The sequence below is a fragment of the Liolophura sinensis genome, chromosome 13 (genome assembly GCF_032854445.1).
Source record: "Liolophura sinensis isolate JHLJ2023 chromosome 13, CUHK_Ljap_v2, whole genome shotgun sequence".
In the NCBI taxonomy this organism is placed as follows: domain Eukaryota; kingdom Metazoa; phylum Mollusca; class Polyplacophora; order Chitonida; family Chitonidae; genus Liolophura; species Liolophura sinensis.
This window is the reverse complement of record NC_088307.1, coordinates 29686266-29710662: the sequence shown is the minus strand read 5'-3', so window position 1 is coordinate 29710662 and position 24397 is coordinate 29686266. Positions and strand designations below refer to the sequence as shown.

At 41.9% G+C, this 24397-nt stretch overlaps 1 protein-coding gene across 1 annotated transcript; it reads right to left on the bottom strand.

Moving 5' to 3' along the window:
* Window positions 1–2960: 2960 nt before the first annotated feature.
* Window positions 2961–23997, bottom strand: LOC135480541 (uncharacterized). Its single transcript, XM_064760394.1, has 10 exons — window positions 23953–23997; window positions 21500–21589; window positions 16697–16742; window positions 14532–14788; window positions 13095–13252; window positions 8969–9111; window positions 5694–5784; window positions 5154–5310; window positions 4182–4347; window positions 2961–3485 (listed from the first exon to the last, which is right to left on the bottom strand). Exons 2-10 carry the CDS (start codon window positions 21542–21544, stop codon window positions 3337–3339), a joined length of 1212 nt encoding a protein of 403 aa, XP_064616464.1. The 5' UTR covers window positions 21545–21589; window positions 23953–23997; the 3' UTR covers window positions 2961–3336.
* Between the last annotated feature and the right edge of the window lie 400 nt (window positions 23998–24397).

Genomic DNA, 24397 nt, shown 5'->3' with positions numbered 1-24397 from the left:
TGACACACCTGCTGACTTACAACTGCTCATGTACCTGATACACCTCGTGACTTACAACTGTCCATGTACCTGACACACCTGCTGAATTACAACTGCCCTTGTACCTGACACGCCTCCTGACTTACAATTGTTTGAGTACCTGACAGACCTCCTGACTTACAACTGCTTATGTACCTGCCACGCTTCCTAACTTACAACTGCCCAAGTACATGACACACCTGCTGACTTACAACTGCCAATGTACCTGACACACCTCCCCGCTTACAAGTGTTTATGTCCCTGACTCGCCTGCTGACTTACAACTGCCCATGTACTTGACTCGCCTGCTGACTTACAACTGCCCATGTACTTGACACGCCTGCTGACTTACAACTGTCCATGTACGTGACAATCCTCTTGACTTACAACTGCCCATGTACATGATACACCTGCTGACTTACAACTGCCTGAGTACCTGACACGCCTGCTGATTTACAACGATTTTCAACGAACCTCCCACACCTAATGACACACCTGGTGACTTACAAATGCCCATGTACCTGATACACCTGGTGACTTACGACTGCCTAAGTACCTAACACACCTCCTGACTTACAACTGCCCATGTATCTGACACACCTCCTGACTTACAACTGCCTGAGTACATGACACACCTCCAGACTGCGTATTTACCTGTCATGCTTACTGACTTGCTACTGCGAATGTACCTGACACACCTGGTGACTTACAACTGTCCATCTACCTGTCAAACCTGCTGACTTACAACTGCCCATGTATCTGACACACCTCCTGACTTACAACTGTCCATGTACCTAGCACACCTCCTGACTTACAACTGCTCATGTACCTGACCCAGCTGCTGACTTACAACTGCCCATGTACCTGACACACCTGCTGACTTACAACTGCCTGAGTACCTGACACACCTGCTGATTTACAATTTTCAATGTACCTGACACACCTGCTGACTTACAACTGCCTATGTACCTGATACACGTACTGACTTACAACTGCCTCAGTACCTGACACACCTGCTGACTTACAACTGTCCATGTACCTGACACACCTGCTGACTTACAACTGTCCATGTACCAGATACACCTGCTGACTTACAACTGTCTGAGTACCTGACACACCTGATGACTGACAACTGCCCATGTACCTGACACACCTGCTGACTTACATCTGTCCATGGACCTGACACGCCTGCTGACTTACAACTGCCTGAGTATCTGACACGCCTGCTGATTTACAATATTTAATTGTACCTGATACACCTGATGACTTACAACTGCCCGTGTACCTGATACACCTGCTGACTTACAATTGCCTGAGTACCTGATACACCTGCTGACTTACAACTGTCCATGTACCTGATACACTTGCTGACTTACAACAGCCTAAGTAACAGACACGCCTGCTGACTTACAACTGCCTGAGTACATGACATTCCTCCAGACTTACAACTGTCCCTGACACACCTGATGACTTACATCTGCCCATGTATCTGACACACCTCCTGACTTACAACTGCCTGAGTACATGACACACCTCCTGACTTACAACTGCGTATGTACCTGTCACGCTTACTGACTTGCAACTGGCCAAGTATTTGACACACCTGCTGACTTATAAATATCCATGTACCTGACACACCTGGTGACTTACAACTGCTCATGTACCTGACACACCGGATGACTTACAACTGTCCATGTACCTGACACACCTCCTGACTTACAACGGCCCATATATCTGACACACCTCCTGACTTACAACAGCCTGAGTACATGACACACCTCTTGACTTACAGTTGCTTATGTACCTGTCACGCTTCCTGACTTGCAACTGCGGATGTACTTGACACACCTGGTGACTTACAACTGCCCGAGTACATGACACGCCTCCTGACTTACAGCTGTCCATGTACAAAAGCTTGAGGGACCTCCTGACTTGCAACTGCGGTTGTACCTGACACACCTGGTGACTTACAACTGCTTGAGTACATGACTATCTTGTTTACTTACAACGCTCCATTTACCTGACACACCTGCTGACTTACAGCTGTAAATGTACCCGATTCGCCTCTTGACAGTTATCCAGATACACATACAGCTTCTTGACTAGCAATTGTTGAGGTACACGTACAACCTCCTGACTTCCAGCTGTCCAGGTACATTTACCCCGACAAACCTCCTGACTTACAATTGCCCAGGTACACGTATAACCTTTTGATTTACACCTGTCTTGGAACACCGTACTCATGAATATTTTCAATTGTAGGGCGGCCAGCATTATGGTGGGAGGAAACCGGACATACCTCTGTGAAACACCTGGCAGACCTTCCCTTTTACGGCCGGAGAGGAAGCCAGCATGAGCTGGATTTGAACTCACATTGACACTCAGTGGATGAGCAAGTGGCAGGTGACGTATTACTCGTCACTGTCATTTAAATATAGCAATTATCATGTAAGTAATATATTCCTCCTTTTGAGGTAAAAATATCCAATTAAATAAATATTTAAACCCTTTTAATGGAGGAGAGTTTTAAAGTACTTGTGTTGATTTATTGGCACCTATTGATTAACAACAGGGAATAAATCCTCTATGTTGTCATAATTGTCAATATTATGCATTCAGTCCGTGATGCGCAAATCACTGCACATCAAAGTTCATAGCAATCTGCCCTGATCACTTTAGGTTATTTATTACCTGATTGGTGTTTAAAGCCGTACTCAAAAATGTTTCACTTATACGACGGCGGCCAGCATTATGGTAGGAGTAAACCAGACAGAGCCCCGGGGAAACCCACGATCATCCGCCGGTTGCTGTAGACCTTCCCACGTACGGCCGGGGAGGAAGCCAGCATGGGCTAGCCGTGCTGGCGTGCAAACCCTCTCGGCTACGGAAGCCCCCCTTCACGTAATAACAGATAGACAGTAACTAAATGAACACAACTCCACTTATGTTTGCAAGATATCATTTAATATACCCGTTAATCGGTCATCACATAATCGCATATAGATTGCTGCCAGAGCACGGTGGACATTCTATAACTCATAAAAATCAGCCCCATTAGGAAGCAGTTGGTGATCCCGTGGTATAACAATGGATAAAATTTTAATCAGCATCCGACGTTTCGTGGAATTGGGGCATTGTTATTTAAGGTAGTTATAACGGTAATAATAATATTAATAAAAAAAATAATTATGAATGAGTCGGTCAAATCCACTTTGAAATCCAAACCGCTGTGATACGCCTGGTCCACCATGTATATGGCCAGATTCAGTCAGAACCATGTCGTGAGGGTAGACCCGGTCTGTCACGGGCATGGCTCCCTCATGCCTTACCCTTACCAGCAGTCCCTGAAGATCTCTTTGACATGTGCAGGAAGACGAGGATAACAACGATGAGGCCAACGAGGAGGATTCCTGATAGAGTTATGACAGCAGCCATTAGGCCCACGTACTGCAAGTTGCACTCTGACACTAAAACACGCAAGACAAACCATTAGCGAACAATACGGGTCAAGGTGTGGGAACAAGTGTGATGTGATCAACACGGTTAAAGGTGTGGAAACAATTGTGATATGATCAACACGGGTCAAGATATGGGGACAAGTGTGATGTGATAAATTCTGGTCAAGGTCTGAGGACATGTGTGATATGATCAACACGGGTCAAGGTGTGGGGACAAGTGTGATGTGTTTAACATAGGTCAGTTGTATACACCTAGGTGTGAGGACAGGTGCCATGTAATCAACATGGGTCATTTCTTTATAGCCAGGTGTGGGAACGAATGTGGTGTGATCAACAGGAGTCTGGATGTTAGGACAAGTAAGGTGTGATCAACGCAGGTCACGGTGAGAGGACAAGTGTGACGTGATCAATAGGGTTCAATGTCTGAGGACAAGTGTGATGTTATCAGCACGGGTCAGTTGTTTGCACTCAGGTGTGAGGACGAGTGTGATGTGATCAACAGGGGTCAATATGTGAGGACAAGTGTGATGTGATCATCAAGAGTAAGTTGTTTGAGCCCAGATGTGGGAGTGAGTGTGATATGATCAACACGGGTCAGTTGCTTATACCCAGGTGTGCGGAAGTGTGTGATCAACGCGGGTTAGTTGCCTGTACCTAGGTGTGTGGACACGTGTGGTGTGAGGAAAACTGAGTAGGTGTTAATACCTGGTTTTTGTGTTGCAGTCTCTCTCTGTAGAATGACCTCCGAAGGGTTTCCCGGTCGATTGTTATTTACCGTGATCGTGAAGCCGGCGCTGATGTTTTCAATATTCTCATCGCTGCTTTGGTCAGCTTGTCGCTTCTTCCTGCGGCCTGTATTGAAGGCACAGTACTGAAAAGAATTTTTTAAAAAATTTCTTTCCTTTGGACTCTTTGATAGTCAAAGTTCTGTCTCAAGTTTCTTATATGTGACATACAATCCAGTTGGCGTTGTCATCGTACACAGTAGTGACGTTCACTACTCAAGACAGTGTCGTCAACGTACACAATAATGCAGTTCACTTCTCAAGCCAGTGTCGTTAATATACACAATAGGGCAGTTCGCTTCTCAAGTCCGTGTTTTCATAATAATATGTTACACAATAATACAGTTACTTCTACTACTCAAGCCGGTGTCGTCAATGTACACCATAGTGCAGTTCACTCCTCAAACCGGTGTCGTCAACGTACACTATACTACAGTTCACTTCCTAAGTCCGTGTCGTCGTCGTACACAATAATGCAGTTCACTACTCAAGTCCGTGTCGTCAATGTACCCAGTAGTGCAGTTTACTTATCAAGTCAGCGTCGTCATCGTACACAATAATGAAGTTCACTACTCAAGTCCGTGTCGTCAATGTACTCAATAGTGCAGTTCACTTCTCAAGCCCGTGTCGTCATCGTACACAATAATGAAGCTCACTGCTCAAGTCCGTGTCGTCCATGTACTCAATAGTGCAGTTCACTTCTCAAGCCCGTGTCGTCATCGTACACAATAATGAAGCTCACTACTCAAGTCCGTGTCGTCAACGTACACCATAGTGAAGTTATTATTTAAGCCAATGTCATAACTCATAAGCAGTTTAAATCTACGTGAATCCACGTTTTGCTTGGTTTTTCTTTTTTGTTCCGTAAACGCTATGGTTTGTGTTAACTTACATTGTCACATCTCTGATCGGCAGAATCGTAACAGTACCCCACGCTACAAGACAAAAACAAATTGGGCTGGTTGGCCAGCCTAAAAGCCTGGAAGATGTCAGTGCGCAGCTCGCCACCTTGCATGTAAAATCCACTCAATCCAGCAACTTTACTGCACCTGTAAAAAGTTAAATAATTATTCCTGAGATTTGCTGCTGCAGCCGGGCCTTGTGGGTCATGGGGACATTCCCGTACATCACATATTTGAAAGATCCAGTCGGGTGAAATGTCACAGCTTCTCAAACCGTGTGGAACCAACAGTTCCGGCTAATTCCCTGTAAAACTTATGCTCATTGGTACTTGTTTTAGTGCTCACTTATGTGCCACGAACTTTAGATACTACAATGACAACATGTCGACACTCATTTGACCGCTTTGCTGAAGGCTAATTCCCCTCCACCAGTGTGGGTGCATGGTGTACAGCTTATGAATATCAAACTACAAGTACTGTATTGTCATCTCATTTGTTCTGGTTATAATCAATATAAAATATTTGCGTACCCGTCTTCTCCGATGATATTGTAGGTCTGAGAGCCATTACACGCTGCCACGTCACAGATATAGCAGTTGAACACAAACGCCCCAGTGGCAGCTGTAACACAAGAAATATTCAAATATAAAAGAACAACTTCTCACTGAAGTTGACATTTATTTTAAAGTTAGTGTAGACAAATAGGCTAATTATTCCAGATCGGATGATAAGCTGAGACATTCCAATACTTGATTAACGCCTAACGATAAAATCGATGTGTATTTACCCAAATACCGTTGGGGAATGGAGATTTGTGTTGTGCATAAACCTATGTTTACTGAGTATGGCAGATGCATGGCTGTCAGTGTAAGTTACATGACATGAGTTTTACCGACACTATATATTTCCGTGTCCTGTCACTCAGTAACCATTAAACGAATTTATCCCGTGAAGGACCCATCCATTCAGCACAGAAAACAGCTACATTGATGTCACCATTATTTTTAGAAAATAACGAACACAAAGAGAGTCCGAAAGTCGGCCGTAGGATGGAGGGGTATACAGTCCCTCCACGTGTCCGTTGATGTCGAGTGAAAAACCGGAGTATTTTATCTGATTTTATTTTATCTTTAAGAGTAAAGATAACCATACATAATTTCTTTGTAAGAGTAGAGATGGCCATTCAGGATTTGTCTGTGAGAGCAGGGATCTCCACACACGGTTTGTCTGTGAGAGTAGAGATCGAAACACAGGATTTGTCTGTGAGAATAGAGATGGCCACACAGATTTGTCTGTGAGAGTAGAGGTGGCCATACAGGATTTGTCTGTGCGGGTTGAGATAGCCACACAGGATAAGTCTGTGAGAGTAGAGATCACCATACAGGATTTGTCTGTGAAAGTAGATATCACCACACAGGATTTGTCTGTATATGTAGAGATCGCCACACAGGATTTGTCTGTGTGAGTAGAGATGGCCATTCAGGATTTGTCTGTGAAAGTAGAAATCGCGACACAGAATTTGTCTGTGAAAGTAGTGATCGACACACAGGATTTGTCTGTGAAAGTAAAGATGGCCACACAGGATTTGTCTGTGTGAGTAGAGATCGAAACACAAGATTTGTCTGTGAAAGTAGAGATCGCCAAACGGAATTTATCTGTAAAAGTAGAGATGGCCACACAGGATTTGTCTGTGAAAGTAGAGATCGAAACATAGGATTTGTCTGTAAAAGTAGAGATCGCCACACAAGATTTGTCTGTGTGAGTAGAGATCACCACACATGATTTGTCTGTGAGAGTAGAGATGGCCATACACGACTTGTCTGTGAGAGTAGGGATCGCCACACAGGATTTGTCTGTGAGAGTAGAGATGGCCATACAGGATTTGTCTGTGATAGTAGAGATCGTCATAAAGGATTTGTCTGTGATAGTAGAGATCGTCATAAAGGATTTGTCTGTGATAGTAGAGATCACCACACAGGATTTGTCTGTGAAAGTAGAGATCGCCACACAGGATTTGTCTGTGTGAGTAGAGATGGCAATTCAGGATTTGTCTGTGTTAGTAGAGATCGCCATACACGATTTGTCTGTGAGTAGAGATGGCCACACAGGATTTGTCTGTGAGAGTAGAGATGGCCACACAGGATTTGTCTGTCAGAATAGAAATGGCCACACAGATTTGTCTGTGAGAGTAGACATGGCCATACAGAATTTCTCTGTGCGGGTTGAGATAGACACACAGGTTAAGTCTGTGAGAGTAGAGATTACCATACAGAATTTGTCTGTAAAAGTAGAGATCACCACACAGGATAAGTCTGTAAAAGTAGAGATCGCCACACAGGATTTGTCTGTGATAGTAGAGATCACCACACAGGATTTGTCTGTGAGAGTAGAGATGGCCACACAGGATTTGTGTGTATGAATAGAGATGGCCATTCAGGATTTGTCTGTGTGAGTAGAGATCGCCATACACGATTTGTCTGTGAGAGTAGAGATGGCCACACAGGATTTGTCTGTGAAAGTAGAGATCTCCACACAGGATAAGTCTGTAAAAATAGAGATCGCCACACAGGATTTGTCTGTGTGAGTAGAGATGGGCACACAGGATTTGTCTGTGCGGGTAGAGATAGCCACACAGGATCAGTCTGTGATAGTAGAGATCACCACACATGATTTGTCTGTGAAAGTAGAGATCGCCACACAGGATTTGTCTGTGTGAGTAGAGATGGCCATTCAGAATTTGTCTGTGTGAGTCGAGATCGCCATACAGGATTTGTCTGTGAGAGTAGAGATGGCCACACCGGATAAGTCTGTGAGATCACCTCACAGGGTTAGTGTGTGAGAGTATAAATTCCCAGACAGGCTTTGTCTGTAAAGCCGGAGACACACAAGGCTGATTTTTTTTCGTTTGTAGAGACGAACTTAAGTCTGTGAGAGTAGAAATGGCCTCACAGGATTTGTCTGTGTATGTAGAGATTGCCACAAAGGATTTGTCTGTGAAAGTAGAGATGGCCATTTAGGATTTGTCTGTGATAGTAGAGATGGCCATACAGGATTTGTTTGTGAAAGTAGAGAGTACCACACAGGATTTGTCTGTGAAAGTAGAGATCGCCATTCAGGGTTTGTCTGTGTGAGTAGAGATGGCCATACAGGATTTGTCTGTGAGAGTAGAGATGACCACAAAGGATAAGTCTGTGAAAGTAGAGATCACCACGCAAGATTTGTCTGTGAAAGTAGAGATCACCACAGAGGATTTGTCTGTGTGAGTAGAGATGGCCATTCAGGGTTTGTTTGTGTGAGTAGAGATGGCCATACAGGATTTGTCTGTGAAAGTAGAGATGGCCACACAGGATAAGTCTGTGAGAGTAGAGATCACCTCACAGGATTAGTGTATTAGAGTAGAAATTGCCAGACAGGCTTTGTCTGTAAAGCCGGAGACACACAAGGCTGATTTTTTTTCGTTTGTAGAGACGAACTTAATCGCGCGTGAAATGTGGAGAATGATGGAAGATTTGTTTTCATGCATCGCCATGTCTGCAGAAGGTCTGTTTTTATGTGTCACCATGTCTGTAGACGATTTGTTTTCATGTATCGCAGTGTGTGTAGAAGGTTTGTTTTTATGTATCGTCATATCTATGGAAGGTTTGTTTTTAAGTATCGCCATGTCTGTAGATTGTTTGTTTTTTTGTATCGCCATGCCTGTAGAAGGCTTGTTTTTTTTTCATATTGCCATACATTGTTTGTATGTATCGCCATGTCTTTTTATACATATGAACAACAACACTCATGCCTGTTGGTGGAGACTTACTGTTATCTGGATTTAAAACGAGAATATAGTAAGTGTCTGCACCCAGAGCAGTAAGGGTGCCCGGGCTCAAAAAAGGGACATCAACCCAGTACACTTTGAGCTCCGCTGACTCTGTAATGGCAACGGCGTCTTCCTCAATGTCCCTGTCAAGGAAATGAGCAGACATACAGTAATAAAATCACTAGTGGCTGAGTAAGTCCACCGAAGGAAATTTTAGATGAATTTAATTTTTTACTCTAACGAGGATTTCTTGCACATGCATTTAGGCCACTGGCGGGTCTCCTACACAAAAGTGTGACGTCCGTACAGAACTATTCAAAAATACAAGAAATAAATAATATACATAATTACTAGTAGTAAATAAAAAACCTCCAAAGTACTGCTATATATTTTAAAACACAAGACATTCTATATGGATGTTTAACGCATTTTCTTTATGTATTTGCAGATATATTCTAGTGTACATCTATCTGCATTATCAGGTAAACGGTCGTGGATATATCATGTGTGTGAATCCGGCTAAGTGTTATGGATGTGTTGTCTGGCTGAATGTTATGGATGTGTTATCTGGCTGAATGCTATGGATGTGTTATCCGGCTAAGTGTTATTAATGTGCTATCTGGCTGAATGCTATGGATGTGTTATCTGGCTGAACGTTATCGATGTGTTATCTGGCTGAATGTTATGGATGTGTTCTCCGGCTAAGTGTTATGGATGTGTTATCTGGCTAAATGTTATGGATGTGTTATCTGGCTGAATGCTGTGGATGTGTTATCCGGCTAAGTGTTATTAATGTGCTATCTGGCTAAATGTTATGGATGTGTTATCTGCCTGAATGCTATGGATGTGTTATCTGGCTGAACGTTATCGATGTGTTATCTGGCTGAATGTTATGGATGTGTTCTCCGGCTAAGTGTTATGGATGTGTTATCTGGCTGAATGTTATGGATGTATTATCTGGCTAAGTGTTATGGATGTATTATCTGGCTAAGTGTTATGAATGTGTTATGTGGCTGAATGTTAAGAATGCATTTTCTGGTTGAATGTTTTGGATGTGTTATCTGGATGAAAATTATGGGTGTGTTCTCTGCCTGAATGTTTTGGATGTGTTATCTGGTTGAATGTTATGGATGTGTTATCTGGCTAAATGTTATGGATGTGTTATCTGGCTAAATGTTATGGATGTGTTATCTGGCTAAATGTTATGGATGTGTTATCTGGGTAAGTGTTATGGATGTGTTATCTGGGTAAGTGTCATGGATGTGTTATGTGGCTGAATGTTATGGGTGTGTTATCGGGCTGAATGTTATGGATGTGTTATCTGGCTAAGTGTTATGAATGTGTTATCTGGCTGAATGTTATGCATGTGTTACCTGGCTAAATGTTATGGATGTACTATCTCACTGAATGATATGGATGTGTTATCTGGCTGAATGTTATGGATGTGTTATCTGGCTAAATGTTATGGATGTGTTATCTGGCTAAATGTTATGGATGTGTTATCTGGCTGAATGTTATGGATGTGTTATCTGGCTAAATGTTATGGATGTGTTATCTGGCTAAATGTTATGGATGTGTTATTTGGCTAAATGGTATGGATGTACTACCTGGCTGAATGTTATGGATGTGTTATGTGGCTGAATGATATGGATGTGTTATCTGGTTAAGTGTTATGGATGTGTTATCTGGGTTAGTGTCATGGATGTGTTATCTGGCTGAATGTTATGGATGTGTTATCTGGCTGAATGTTATGGATGTGTTATCTGGCTAAGTGTTATGAATGTGTTATCTGGCTGAATGTTATGGATGTGTTATCTGGCTGAATGTTATGGATGTGTTATCTGACTGAATGCTATTGATGTGTTATCTGACTGAATGCTATTGATGTGTTATCTGGCTGAATGCTATGAATATATTTTCTGCCTGAATGTTTTGGATGTGTTATTTGGGTGAATGTTATGGATCTGAGTGTTATGGATGTGTTATCTGGCTGAATGCTATGGGGGTGTTATCTGGCTGAATGTTATGAATGTTTTATGTGGCTGAATGTTATGAACGTGTTATCTGGCTAAGTGTTATGGATTTATTACTGGTCTATGTGTTATGGATGTGTTATCTGGCTGTATGGTATGGATGTGTTATCTGGGTGAATGGTATGAATGTGTTATCTGGCTGAATGTTATGGATGTGTTATCCGGCTAAGTGTTGTGGATGTGTTATCTGGCTGAATGTTTTGGATGTGTTATCTGGCTGAATGTTATGGAGGTGTTATCTGGTTAAGTGTTATGGATGTGTTATCTGGCTAAGTGTTGTGGATGTGTTATCTGGCTGAATGCTATGGTTGTGTTATCTGGCTGAATGTTATGAATGTATCACCTGGTCGAAGATTATGGATGTATTTTCTGGTGGAATGCTCTAAAGGTATTATCTGGTTAAAAGCTGTGGATGTATTATCTGGTTAGAGGTTGTGGAGGTATTATCTGGTTAGAGGTTGTGGAAGTATTATCTGGTTAGAGGTTGTGGAAGTAATATCTGGTTAGAGGTTGTGGAAGTATTATCTGGTTAGAGGTTGTGGAGGTAATATCTGGTTAGAGGTTGTGGAAGTATTATCTGGTTAGAGGTTGTGGAAGTATTATCTGGTTAGAGGTTGTGGAGGTAATATCTGGTTAGAGGTTGTGGAAGTATTATCTGGTTAGAGGTTGTGGAGGTAATATCTGGTTAGAGGTTGTGGAGGTATTGTCTTGTTAGGGATTAAGGAGGTATTATATGGTTAGAGGTTGTGAAGGTATTATCTGGTTAGAGGTTGTGGAGGTATTATCTGGTTAGAGGTTGTGAAGGTATTATCTGGTTAGAGGTTGTGGAGGTATTATCTGGTTAGATGTTGTAAAGGTATTATCTGGTTAGAGGTTGTGAAGGGATTATCTGGTTAGGAGATGTGGAAGTTTTATCTGGTTAGGGGTTGTGGAGGTATTATCTGGTTAGATGTTGAGGAGGTATTATGTGGTGAGATGTTGTGGATGTATTATCTGGTTAGAGGTTGTGGAGGTATTATCTGGTTAGAGGTTGTGGAAGTATTATCTGGTTAGAGGTTGTGGAAGTAATATCTGGTTAGAGGTTGTGGAAGTATTATCTGGTTAGAGGTTGTGGAGGTAATATCTGGTTAGAGGTTGTGGAAGTATTATCTGGTTAGAGGTTGTGGAAGTATTATCTGGTTAGAGGTTGTGGAGGTAATATCTGGTTAGAGGTTGTGGAAGTATTATCTGGTTAGAGGTTGTGGAGGTAATATCTGGTTAGAGGTTGTGGAGGTATTGTCTTGTTAGGGATTAAGGAGGTATTATATGGTTAGAGGTTGTGAAGGTATTATCTGGTTAGAGGTTGTGGAGGTATTATCTGGTTAGAGGTTGTGAAGGTATTATCTGGTTAGAGGTTGTGGAGGTATTATCTGGTTAGATGTTGTAAAGGTATTATCTGGTTAGAGGTTGTGAAGGGATTATCTGGTTAGGAGATGTGGAAGTTTTATCTGGTTAGAGGTTGTAGAGGTATTATCTGGTTAGATGTTGTGGAGGTTTTATCGGGTAAAGATGAGTGGACGTATTATCTGGCTCGAGGTTTTAGAGGTATTATTTGGTTAGAGGTTGAGCAGGTTTTATCTGGTCAGAGGTTGTGGAGGTATTATGTGATTAGGAGTTCTGGAGGTTTTATGTAGTTAGAGGTGGTGGAGGTATTATCTTGTCAGAGGTTGTGGAGGTTTTTATCTGGTATAAGGTTGCCGAAGTATTTTCCAGTTAACGTGTGTGCATGTATTAGTTTATTGGTGGTTGTGGATAAATCATCTAGTTGTACCTTTCCCCCGGGCTCTGCCCGGTTTCCTCCCACCATAATGCTGGCCGCCTTCGTAAAAGTGAAATATGTTTTAATACGGCGTAAAACACCAATCAAATAAATAAATAAATAAATCTAGCTGTACCTTGTGAGTGTGTTGTGTCAATGAACTTTGTGGATGTGTTATCTAGTTAAACGGTGTGGATGTGTTATCTGAATGACTTTTGTGGATATTTTGTCTAGTTGAACGTTGTGGACGTGTTGCATGCATGAATTTTGTAGATATATCTAATACACAACTTACCCGGATACTATTATATTTTCTGTAATTTGAGAAAATTCTGCTTCACTGCAGTTGCACATGGGGCTGTATCTCGTGTCATCAATGGTAACCACATCGCCAAAAAATGGGGCTTGATATTTGGCTTTCGCCATCACCTTGATCTGGAAAACGTCCGGAGCCTAAACAAAGATAAACAAAGGTGTGCATGAAAAAAAAAATAATTGGTAAATAGACATGACAGATGGTCAGTCACTAAACGTGCCAAATGGACAGTGGACGTGACAAGTGCTCAGTAGGTGTGACAAATAATCAGTAGGCGTTACAATTAATCCGTGACAAATGGTTTATGGACGAGACAAATGGCCAGTAGGCATGTCGTATGATCCTGGAACGTGACAATGGTCAGTGAACGAGGCAAATGATCAGTGGACGTGCCGAAGGGTCAGTCGGCGTGCGGGATTGGTCAACAGGCGTGCCGAATGGTCAGTGAACTTGACAATTATCAATGCACCTGCCAAATGATCTGTAGACGTGATAAATGGTAATGACACACGACAAATCGCCAGTGGACGTCACAAATGGTTTGTAAACGAGACAAATGGTTTTTGGATGTGACAAATGGTTTGTGGAAGTGACAAATGGCTTGTGGACGTGACAATTGGTCAATAGACGTGGCAAATAATGATTAAGCGTGAAAAATGGTCAGTGGACATGACGAGTCGTTACCAGACGTGGCAATTGGCCAACGGACATGACACATAGTCAGCAGATGCTAAAGATGATCCGTGGAAGTGAGAAATGGTTTGTGGACGTGACAAATGTCCAGTAGGCGTGCTGAATGGTCAGTGAACGTGACAATGGTCAGTGAACTTGCAAAATGGTCGGTGGACGTGGTAAATGATCAGCAGACAAGAGGAATGGTCAGTAGACGGGACAAAAGCCAAGTAGACGTGTCAGATAATCAGTAGGCCTGACGAATGCTCTGCAGCCGCAACGAAGGGTGGGTAAATGTGGCAAAGAATATGGTAAACATAAATGGGATACATCAACCTTAAGGGGCAGCCAACTGAGAAGCCAGCTGTCCATGTGTCATTCCAAGTTAACGTGTTACCTGCTCTAACAACGCCTCAGGAGTGCTATTCCTTGACAAGAATATTTGTTCTAATTTCTGTTTGATCCGCTCACACACGGCAGTTTATAACTTGGAAGTTTTGTGATGAAAACAGTAAGAATTTGTTCATCTCTGTCTTTACTCAGGGCGCCACCGTAGTCCTGGAGAATTGTACACATTCCGAAAAGAAATCCACCTTTCGCTAACGCTGTGTGTGTCAGGCTCTAATGTTTATTCAGAAATGTTTTTGTGACAATAAACGAATAAATAAATCAATAAAAAATAAATAATTAAATAATCAAGGGAAAACAAAAATTCAAACGTCCATTGACATAAAGTTACCGTACCATAACTTTGACGGGTATGCCAGTCGGAGAGTGGAGCGTTATTGGGTACGAACTACAGTCCATTGTTACATTAACAAAGTAGGGTAAAGCTGCACTGCCATCGCCATCAATCCCGTTTCCGGCACTGTCGTAAGTCCCCGCAGTGATCGTATTTGTCTCGTCCGGGTCTTCAAGATAGATAAGATCCAGGTTGTCAGCTGTCTCGAGGAAAAACAGCAAGGAACACCAGTCACCGGACTTCACACAGGTGAACGTCGCTGAAAGTCAAAGAAAAACGTGATTTTTGACCATGCAAAGAACAATAAACACCAGTAAATAACACAGAGAGTCACGGAGTACAAATGGCCCTGGATTGCGTATACTAGTATGCGTGATCCATGGGGACCAGCTCTAATTGGTCAAACAGCATTCAGACAGTGTGATTCGTAGTATCGATCAGTCGTATCGATTCGTCCTGTCGATCCGTCGTATCGACTCGTCCTGTCGATCCGTCGTATCGACTCGTTACATTTTACAACGTTAATGGAAACAGTGGAAGCTTTATTCAATCAGCCACGTTTACCAGGAGTGACCTGTATAAAAAAAACCGACAAATCTTAAAATATAACTTTAGTTCTTCTTTTCTTGGCAAATGGCAGCAAGTGAATGCGGATTAACCAATTAGGACTGGCCTACAAATGCAGACTGGTCCCATTCGCTGACTGTTACCCGGAATCAACGGAACAACCCGACTGGAGGACTGCCTGACTGGTTGGTTACAGAAACAGGGAATCCTGTAAACTGTCTGTATATAAAATATATCTGTGCACAAAATCAGTAGGTTGTAGCTAACTGGCCTGTCGCTAGCTCTCTAATGTTCTAGGCCAATCAGATAGGTCGGGCACAGATTGATCACTGAGGCAATATGATTGGCTACAAAAACATATAATGTACTGAGTCATGGGCGTCTACGGACGGATCTGACCTATACATAGGTCTATTTCACATGACAATAACTGAGACATGAGCGTGTACGTTCGAAAATAAATTATATATAGTCCTATTTCACCAGACCATAACTGAGACATGAGCTTCTATATAGGATCTAAGGTATACATTGGCCTATTTCACAAGACAATAACTGAGACATGAGCGTGTACGTTCGAAAATAAATTATATATAGTCCTATTTCACCAGGCCATAACTGAGACATGAGCCTCTACATAGGGATCTAAGGTGTACATTGGCCTATTTCACCAGACTATAACTGAGACTTAAGTGTCTAAGTACGGATCTAACGTATACATAGGCCCATTTCATAAGACGGTAACTGAGGCATGTGTGTCTACGTACAGATCTAAAGTATACATAGGCCCATTTCACAAGACGATAACTGGGACATGAGCGTCTACGTACGGATCTGAGGTATACATAGGCCTATTATTTCACAAGACACTAGGAGAGTTACATGGGCTAGGAGAATGGCATCCCCTATGAGAGTGACGTCAGTTAGGAACGTGACGTCAACCAGGAAATTGATATCAGCTAAGAAAATGGTATCAGCTATGAGAGTGACGTCAGCTAGGAAATTGGTGTCAGCTATGAGAGTTACATCAGCTGGGAAATTGGTGTCAGCTATGAGAGTTACATCAGCTGGGAAATTGGAGCAAGCTAGGAATGTTACATCAGCTGGGAAATTGGCGTAAGCTGGTAATGTTACATCAGCTGGGAAATTGGCGTAAGCTGGTAATGTTACATCAGCTGGGAAATTGGCGTAAGCTAGGAATGTTACATCAGCTGGGAAAATGGCGTAAGCTAGGAATGTTACATCAGCTGGGAAATTGGCGTAAGCCAGGAATGTTACATCAGCTGGGAAACTGGCGTAAGCTAGGAATGTTACATCAGCTGGGAAAATGGCGTAAGCTAGGAATGTTACATCAGCTGGGAAATTGGCGTAAGCCAGGAATGTTACATCAGCTGGGAAATTGGCGTAAGCTAGGAATGTTACATCAGCTAGGAAATTGGCGTCAACTAGGTCAGTGACGTCAGCTAGGACAGTGGCATCAGCTAGGACAGTGAAGTTATGGAGGAGTGTTATGTGACCTGGGAGGGTGGTGTGCTCGGTGGAAAGGGTAACTGCTTTCCCCCTAAACATCCCAAACCTATCAACATTAAAAGTTACTTACCATTTTGGTTTAGATGAGCTCTATTTCCCCCAAATCCAAAGGCATTCTGTAAGATTATGAACAAAAGCAGATGAGACAAGAATACAACAGAGATGATTCAAAGATCTGAGGACAGCCGTCCAGCTTAATACTGATCAGGATATAAAACTCAGCGCGCGTTTAATTCATTTATGAGATGAGCACAAAAAAGTTGACTGACAGAGACTATACGATACTGGTATCACTTCATCCGAATAAATCTTCTTCAAGCATTTTAAATCCTAAAACTTATCAAAAAAGTTGTCAAGGAAACCTTTGTAGGCTACAACATACTGAACGAGTACATAACCTGAAACGGAACATTTTGTTTCAGACTTATGAGCTTTTCGCGTTGGTGAATTTTTTGACAGCTGTACAAACAAATACACTGAATCACCGTTTCTTATGTTTCCATGAGTCAAACACGCCGTAAAAAGGCTCGTCAGACATGAAGTAGATAGCAGAGACTCGTCAGACATGAAGTATATAGATAGAAGAGGCTCGTCAGACATGAAGTAAATAGCAGAGGCTCGTCAGAGATAAAGTAAATAGCCGAAGCTCGACGGACATGAAGTAAATAGCAGAGACTCGTCAGACGTGAAGTAATTAGCAGAGGCTCGTCAGAGATGAAGTTAATAGCAGAGGCTCGTCAGACATGAAGTAAATAGTAGAGATTCGTCGAACATGAAGTAAATAGCAGAGGCTCGTCAGACATGAAGTAAATAGCAGACGCCCGTCAGAGAAGAAGTTAATATCAGAGGCTCGTCAGACATGAAGTAAATAGCAGAGGCTCGACACACAGGAAGTAAATGGTAAAGGCTCGTAAGACATGAAAGTGAAAAGCAGAGGCTCGTCAGAGATGAAGAAAATGGCGGAGACTCGTCGGACATGAAGTAAACAGTTACCAGAGGCTTGTCAGACATAAAGTAAATAACACAGGCTCGTCAGACATGAAGTAAATAGCAGAGGCTCGTCAGACCGGAAGTAAATGGTAGAGGCTCGTCAGACATGAAGTAAATAGCGGACACTCGTCAGACATGAAGTAAATAGCAGAGGCTCGTCAGACAGGAAGTAAATGGTAGTGACTCGTCAGACATGAAGCAAATAGCGGACACTCGTCAGACATGAAGTAAATAGTAGAGGCTCGTCAGGCATGAAGTAAATAGCGGGGACTCGTCAGACATAAAGTAAATAGATAGCAGAGGCTCGACAGACATGAAGTATATAGATAGCAGAGGCTCGTCAGACATGAAGTATATAGAGGAGGCTCGTCAGAGATGAAGTAAATAGCAAAGGCTCGTCAGACATAAAGTAAATAGATAGCAGAGGCTCGTCAGACATGAAATATATAGATAGCAGGGGCTCGACAGACGTGAAGTAAATGGTAGAGGCTCGACAGACATGCAGTAAATGGTAGAGGCTCATCACACATGCAGGAAATGGTAGAGGCTCGACAGACAAGAAGTGAAAGGCTGGACAGAGATGAAGAAAATAGCAGAGGATCGTCAGAGGTAAAGTAAATAGTAGGGGCTCGTCAAACATTAAGTCAATAGCGGAGACTCGTCAGACATAAAATAAATAGGAGAGGCTGGTCAGATATAAAGTAAATAGCGCAGGCTCGTCAGACATGAAGTAAATAGCAGAGGCTCGTCAGACATGAAGTAAATGGTAGAGGCACCTCAGATATGACAGAAATAAATAGCAAAGGCTCGTCAGACAGGAAGTAAATGGTGGAGGCACGTCAGACATGAAGCAATAAAAGCGGCGACTCATCAGACATGAAGTACATAGAAGAGGTTCGTCAGATATGAAGTAAATGGTAGAGGCTCGTCAGAGATGAAGTAAATAGATAGCAGAGGCTCGTCACACATGAAGTAAATGGTAGAAGCACGTCAGACATGAGGAAAATTGATAGCAGAGACTCGTCAGACATAAATGCTACAAGATCGTCAGACATGAAGTAAATAGATAGCAGAAGCTCGTCAGATATGAAGTAAACAATAGAGGCACGTCAGACATAAAGTAAATGGCGGAGACTCGTCAGACATGAAGTAAATAGGAGAGGCACGTCAGACATGAAGTAAATAGATAGCAGAGGCTCGACAGACATGAAGTAAATAGGAGAGGCACGTCAGACATGAAGTAAATAGATAGCAGAGGCTCGACAGGCATGAAGTATATATATAGCAGAGGCTCGTCAAACATGAAGTATATAGCAGAGGCTCGATAGACATGAAGTAAATTCTAGAAGCTCGACAGAAATGAGGTAAATGGTAAAGGCTTGTCAGACATGCAGTAAATGGTAGCTGCTCGACAGACAAGCAGGGAATAGAAAAGGCTCGACAGAGATGAAGTAAATAGCAGAGGCTCGTCAGAGATAAAGTAAATAGCAGAGGCTCGTCAGACAGGAAGTAAATGGTAGAGGCTCGTCAGACATGAAGTAAATAGCAGAGACTCGTCCAACATGAAGTAAATATCGGAGACTCGTCAGACAAGAAGTAAATGGCAGAGGTTCGTCAGACATAAGGTAAATAGTAAAGGCTCGTCAGACATGAAGTAAATAGCGGATACTCGTCAGACATGAAGTAAATAGATAGCAGAGGCTCGACAGACATGAAATATATAGATACCAGAGGCTCGTCAGAGATAAAGTAAATAGCAGAGGTTCGTCAGACATGAAGTAAATAGCAGAGGCTCGTCAGGGATAAAGTAAATGCTAGAGGCTCGTTAGAGATAAAGTAAATACATAGCAGAGGCTCGACAGACATGAAGTATATAGATAGCAGAGGCTCGTCAGGGATAAAGTAAATGCTAGAGGCTCGACAGACATGCAGTAAATGATAGAGGCTCGTCAGACATGCAGTAATGGTAGAGGCTCGACAGAGAAGCAGTAAAAAAAAGGCTCGGCAGAGATGAAGTAAATAGCAGAGGATCGTCAGAGATAAAGTAAATAGCAGAGGTTCGTCAAACATTAAGTAAATATCGGAGACACGTCAGACATGAAGTAAATAGATAGCAGAGGCTTGTCAGACATAAAGTAAATAGCAGATGTTCGTCAGACATGAAGTAAATAGATATCACAGGCTCGACAGACATAAAATATATAGATAGCAGAGGCTCGTCAGACATGAAGTAAATAGCAGAGACTCGACACACTGGAAGTAAATGGTAGAGGCCCGATAGACATGAAGTAAATAGCAGAGACTCGACACACTGGAAGTAAATGGTAGAGGCCCGACAGACATGAAGTAAATAGCAGAGACTCGTCAGGCATGAAGTAAATAGCAGAGGCTCGACACACAGGAAGTAAATGGTAGAAACTTGTCAGACATGAAGTAAATGGCAGAGAATCTTAAGAGATGAAGTAAATGGCAGAGACTCATTAGATCCGCCAAAAACAGCAGAAACTCATTATACATTAAGTAATGACAGAGTCTCGTAAGGCACGCCTTAAGTAGCAGAGACACTCCGTATAAAACAGACTCGTTAGGCACGCCGTAAATGACAGAGAGTCGTATTATAACTCCCTCAGCGTTTTTTTTTTTGCTGAAGCAAAATGTTATCCTTAAGAAACTTAAGAATACAATGATGTAGTTTTTTCGAGGAAACACTCCATGATGAGCTTTAGCCAAATACTTTTGTCATTTTACGAAATTTACTGAACTTTCCGACCCAGATGGCTGACATTAGAAAACACTCACTGCCGAATAGATGCATCTTCTTGTGCGTAGAGTCATGGCATTTTCTATTACTATGCTGTCATCACAATTGTGTTCTGTTTTTTTATTATTATTTTTTTTTTGAGCGTAATTGGTCTGCCGCCCTTGTGGTCTGCTGGTTTTGGTAATACAGATGTATGAGTCTCTAGTGAAAAATCATGTCAACTGTTCAGCCTGTACAGATTAGGTCACGGCGCACCTTCTAGACGTTATACGTGTAGTTACTGTTTACTTAGTAAGTCTGTCAACATCAGTTGTAGTACTTTGCCGCAGTACTGCATGCAGCTTGCACAATCTTCTTCATATATAAAGAAAAAATCTAGCATGACCACCATTTTTGACAGTGACAAGCAAGTTCTCACTTACTGCTATCGTAAACATGAACGTGCATACGAGGCAAACATATGATTGGAGTTTTACGCCGTAACCAAGAGCATTTCACGGATATGACGTCTGCCCATATCATGGTGGGAGGAAACTTGAAAAGCCTAGGTATACAAGCTTATGTTGCTGGTGGACCTTCCCAGGTGCGACCAGAGAGGGTGAATTGAATTCCCAGCGACCCGATTAGTGAGAGGTTTCTCAGTGATTCGGCTGTCCTAAAGCGCTACCCACTCGACCACAGAGACAATTACGACACCGATATCAGTACCAATAATCTGCTGAACAGATTTTCGAAATCTACCTGATGAACTTTACATTAAATAATGTTGCGCGTTGAATTATCCTTCTTTATTTAACTTAAAACCGTGGAATGTATAAGAAGGATGGTATCGATAGTCGGTGTCACAAACGTTTAGTGGATGAGATTTTCTTTTATTCTGTTCTCTAAAGCCCGATAGGAAAGTGTCATGATCAGTAGCAGGCTTAAAAACCGCGACAATTTTCCTAAAGTGTATGTAAATGACGTATGTTCTACATTAATATATAGAAGATATAGAAGTGAAAAAAGGGCGGCGATTAACTATAATGAAAATAGATAAAACAAGCACCTTCGAGATTAAAAATATATTCCTGCTATGGAAACGAAGCGATTAAATTTTCACTGATAGCAGAATCTACTCACCGAGCCCACCACAACGGCGGCTAGCAGGAGGAGAGTGAGTGTCATCACGTAAGGTAGAGGCCGTGCAATTTACAATCTGGTCTTCTTCACCTGTTCACGACACAAAGCAGCAGGCAGATTAAAGGCAGGTTGCTATCGGGGGTCAAGTATTCCGCTGGCTGGCCTCAGGTAGAAAGATCGCGAGCAGTCGTGTAGAACGATGGCTAAGAGAAGAATGTCGGTGGAGCTGTAACTTTACTGCCAAACTTTGCGACTGTACGATTCGTTTTTATAGCCATGTATATGTGGTAGCAACTGAGGAGAGACTGGGCGGAACATTAAAATAGATACAACATTTCTGACCGCGAACCTATCGTAAAAGGTTTATTGTATAGATTCACGACAAAAGAATTTGGCAGAAGATATAAGAACGAGGGCAAAACTGAACTGCGGACTATGTTACGATGCACACACCTTGCTGTCCTTAAAACATAGGTGCCGGGGTCACGGCATGAGCTATAGAGCGTAACCAAATGAATAACTGACCAGTGGTCGGCTATAATCGGTACACTTTGACCTGTCAGTCACTTTTCTCATGAAATGCGTGGGCTTGTGCTATTGTAAAACACACAGCGTGTATATTTGAAGAAAATTTCAAACAAGGATTTCCTAAAATATTTGAAAGTAGCAAACTAAGCCCCCTTTCACAAAAGCCTCTAAATCCAACTGTCGAAGCGTTTCTGGTATATCACATCACACTGTGACACATTTAGCTAGACAATGTCGTTTCTGGATATCACGTCATACTGTCACACATTAAGCTAGACAATGTCGTTTCTGGATATCATGTCATACTGTCACACATTAAGCTAAACAATGTTGTTTCTGGATTTCACGTCACACTAGGGGAAACTAAGTGAGACAAAATTGTTTCAGGATATAACGTCACACTGGGGCGAATTAAGTTAGACAGTGTTGCTTCTGAACATAACGTCACACTAGGCAAACTAAGACAAAATTGTTTCTGGATATAACGTCACACTAGGGCTAATTAAGTTAGACAATGTTGTTTCTGGATATCACTTCACACTAAAACGCATTAGGCTAGAGAAGGGCAAGCATTTATGACGATGGCTTAGCACCTTCTAAAGTGGTGGAGGAAGGCAAACATTTATGACGTAACAGTTTCTAAACTGTGGATGAGGGTAAACATTTGGGACGTTAACACTTTCTATAGTGGTGGATATGGGTAAACATTTATGACGTCAACACTTTCTAAAGTGGTGGATATGGGCAAACATTTATGACGTCAACACTTTCTAAAGTGGTTGATGAGAGTAAACATTTAGGATGTTCACATTTTCTAAAGTGGTGGAAATGTCAGGCCTAACAAAATGGTTATAAAATGCCGTGATATTTTAAATTAACATTTTATGCTATTTATGCCGCGTTATAAATATTACACATATTGTGCTCTAAAATTATTTGACAACCTAAAAACAGTCATTAAGCAAAATAACGTTAAGGATGTCCTCACTTCTTTTTTTTTCAGCATTAATATGCTGTATAAGTTTGGCACCTTGGGAAAATGTAAGAAAGCAAAATAACAAAAGAAAAGATAACACATTGTAACATAAAACATTTTTCATTTGATGTGAGTTGTTAGTGTGGAACTTTGTTTTCTAAATTGGTCTTACAATTAGCGTACGACTATTACGACTATATCATAAGGTTGACCCAGCACGCTGATTCGAGCATACCCTTGATGTTATAAGTGATAGACGCCCACCGTTCTGTGTTAAAACAGAGACATTTGCTTTACGTGGATGGTAGTATAGCACGGGTGAATTTAGTTCCCTAAGCATAGTATTCAGCTGGTAAGAGCATGAAGGCATAGATTCGTAGCCATTCCCCTGAATATTTCTTGGTTCCTTTGCTATATGATCAATCGGTGGCGTTATAAATTTGCAAAAAACTTTCTTTTTAGTAACGCAAAATACGGTGAACGTCCGCTGGGATTGATTTTACCCTTTGGAGTTTTAAGGCAAAATGAAGCCGAAAAAGAGGAAAAAACTCAAGTGAACACAAATTTCAAGCAGAGCTATGGAAGAGGCAGAGGGGTATTTTTTACAGTGAGATGTGTAGGAAAAGGTTTACAATACCTAATTAAAACATTGCTTTTAAACAATCAGTGACATCGGATTCATAGATGACGGTTCACTTGTGATCTGGAATACCCTGTGGATCAGCTTCTATCACATGTTTTATGATTTCTGACATCGAGACATTTTTTAACTTTCTTGGAAATTACAGCATATTAAATTGCATACCCCACTTTGAGCTAAACTACTATATCATGTCAAAATTTACCAAAGCGCTTTTTTTGGCACCAAGTATATGCCTAAATGAATCTGTTACAAATCCAGACGTTTGGAAGGCGATGGTTGTATCACAGACCAAAGAAACCTACTTACTTGATTGCTACAGGTGTCGCTGCGTCCGTCAGCTCCGAAAACCTATATGAAAGTGGACAGGGATATTGTGGCAGACTGAATATAGGTACTGAACTGGTGAATACAGGGTGGGACCCTCACAGGGACAAATGGAACGTGGCTGAAAAACTCTTTACCTGAGCGCATTGTTCTATTCTGCGGTGTGAGATACTCTATAACAGATCCTGGAGATACTTTTGTGAAATAAAAACGACTGAAAATGAAGAAAGAAAGTTGTTTCTTTGCTGCGAGGAATAGATACACACATGCAAGTGGATCGCCATACACACCCCACCTCAATCATTCTGAACGGGCTTTATTCTGAAGTCACGGTGGTGGGCGAAGCAATCCCATGGTTAGAAACCACTCTCGCTAGAAATTTCTTTAAAAAATGAAGTAATTTAAAAAAGAAAAAAAATTACGTCAA

What these genes read in the sequence shown, in the direction of transcription:
- LOC135480541 (XM_064760394.1), bottom strand. Translation starts at nt 21,544, where the DNA reads ATGACACTCACTCTCCTCCTGCTAGCCGCCGTTGTGGTGGGCTCG. An exon ending in CCGCCGTTGTGGTGGGCTCG is followed by an intron (nt 16,743 to 21,499) that starts GTGAGTAGATTC and finishes ATAATCTTACAG; the next exon opens with AATGCCTTTGGATTTGGGGG. An exon ending in GAAAATATAATAGTATCCGG is followed by an intron (nt 9,112 to 13,094) that starts GTAAGTTGTGTA and finishes TTTCCTTGACAG; the next exon opens with GGACATTGAGGAAGACGCCG.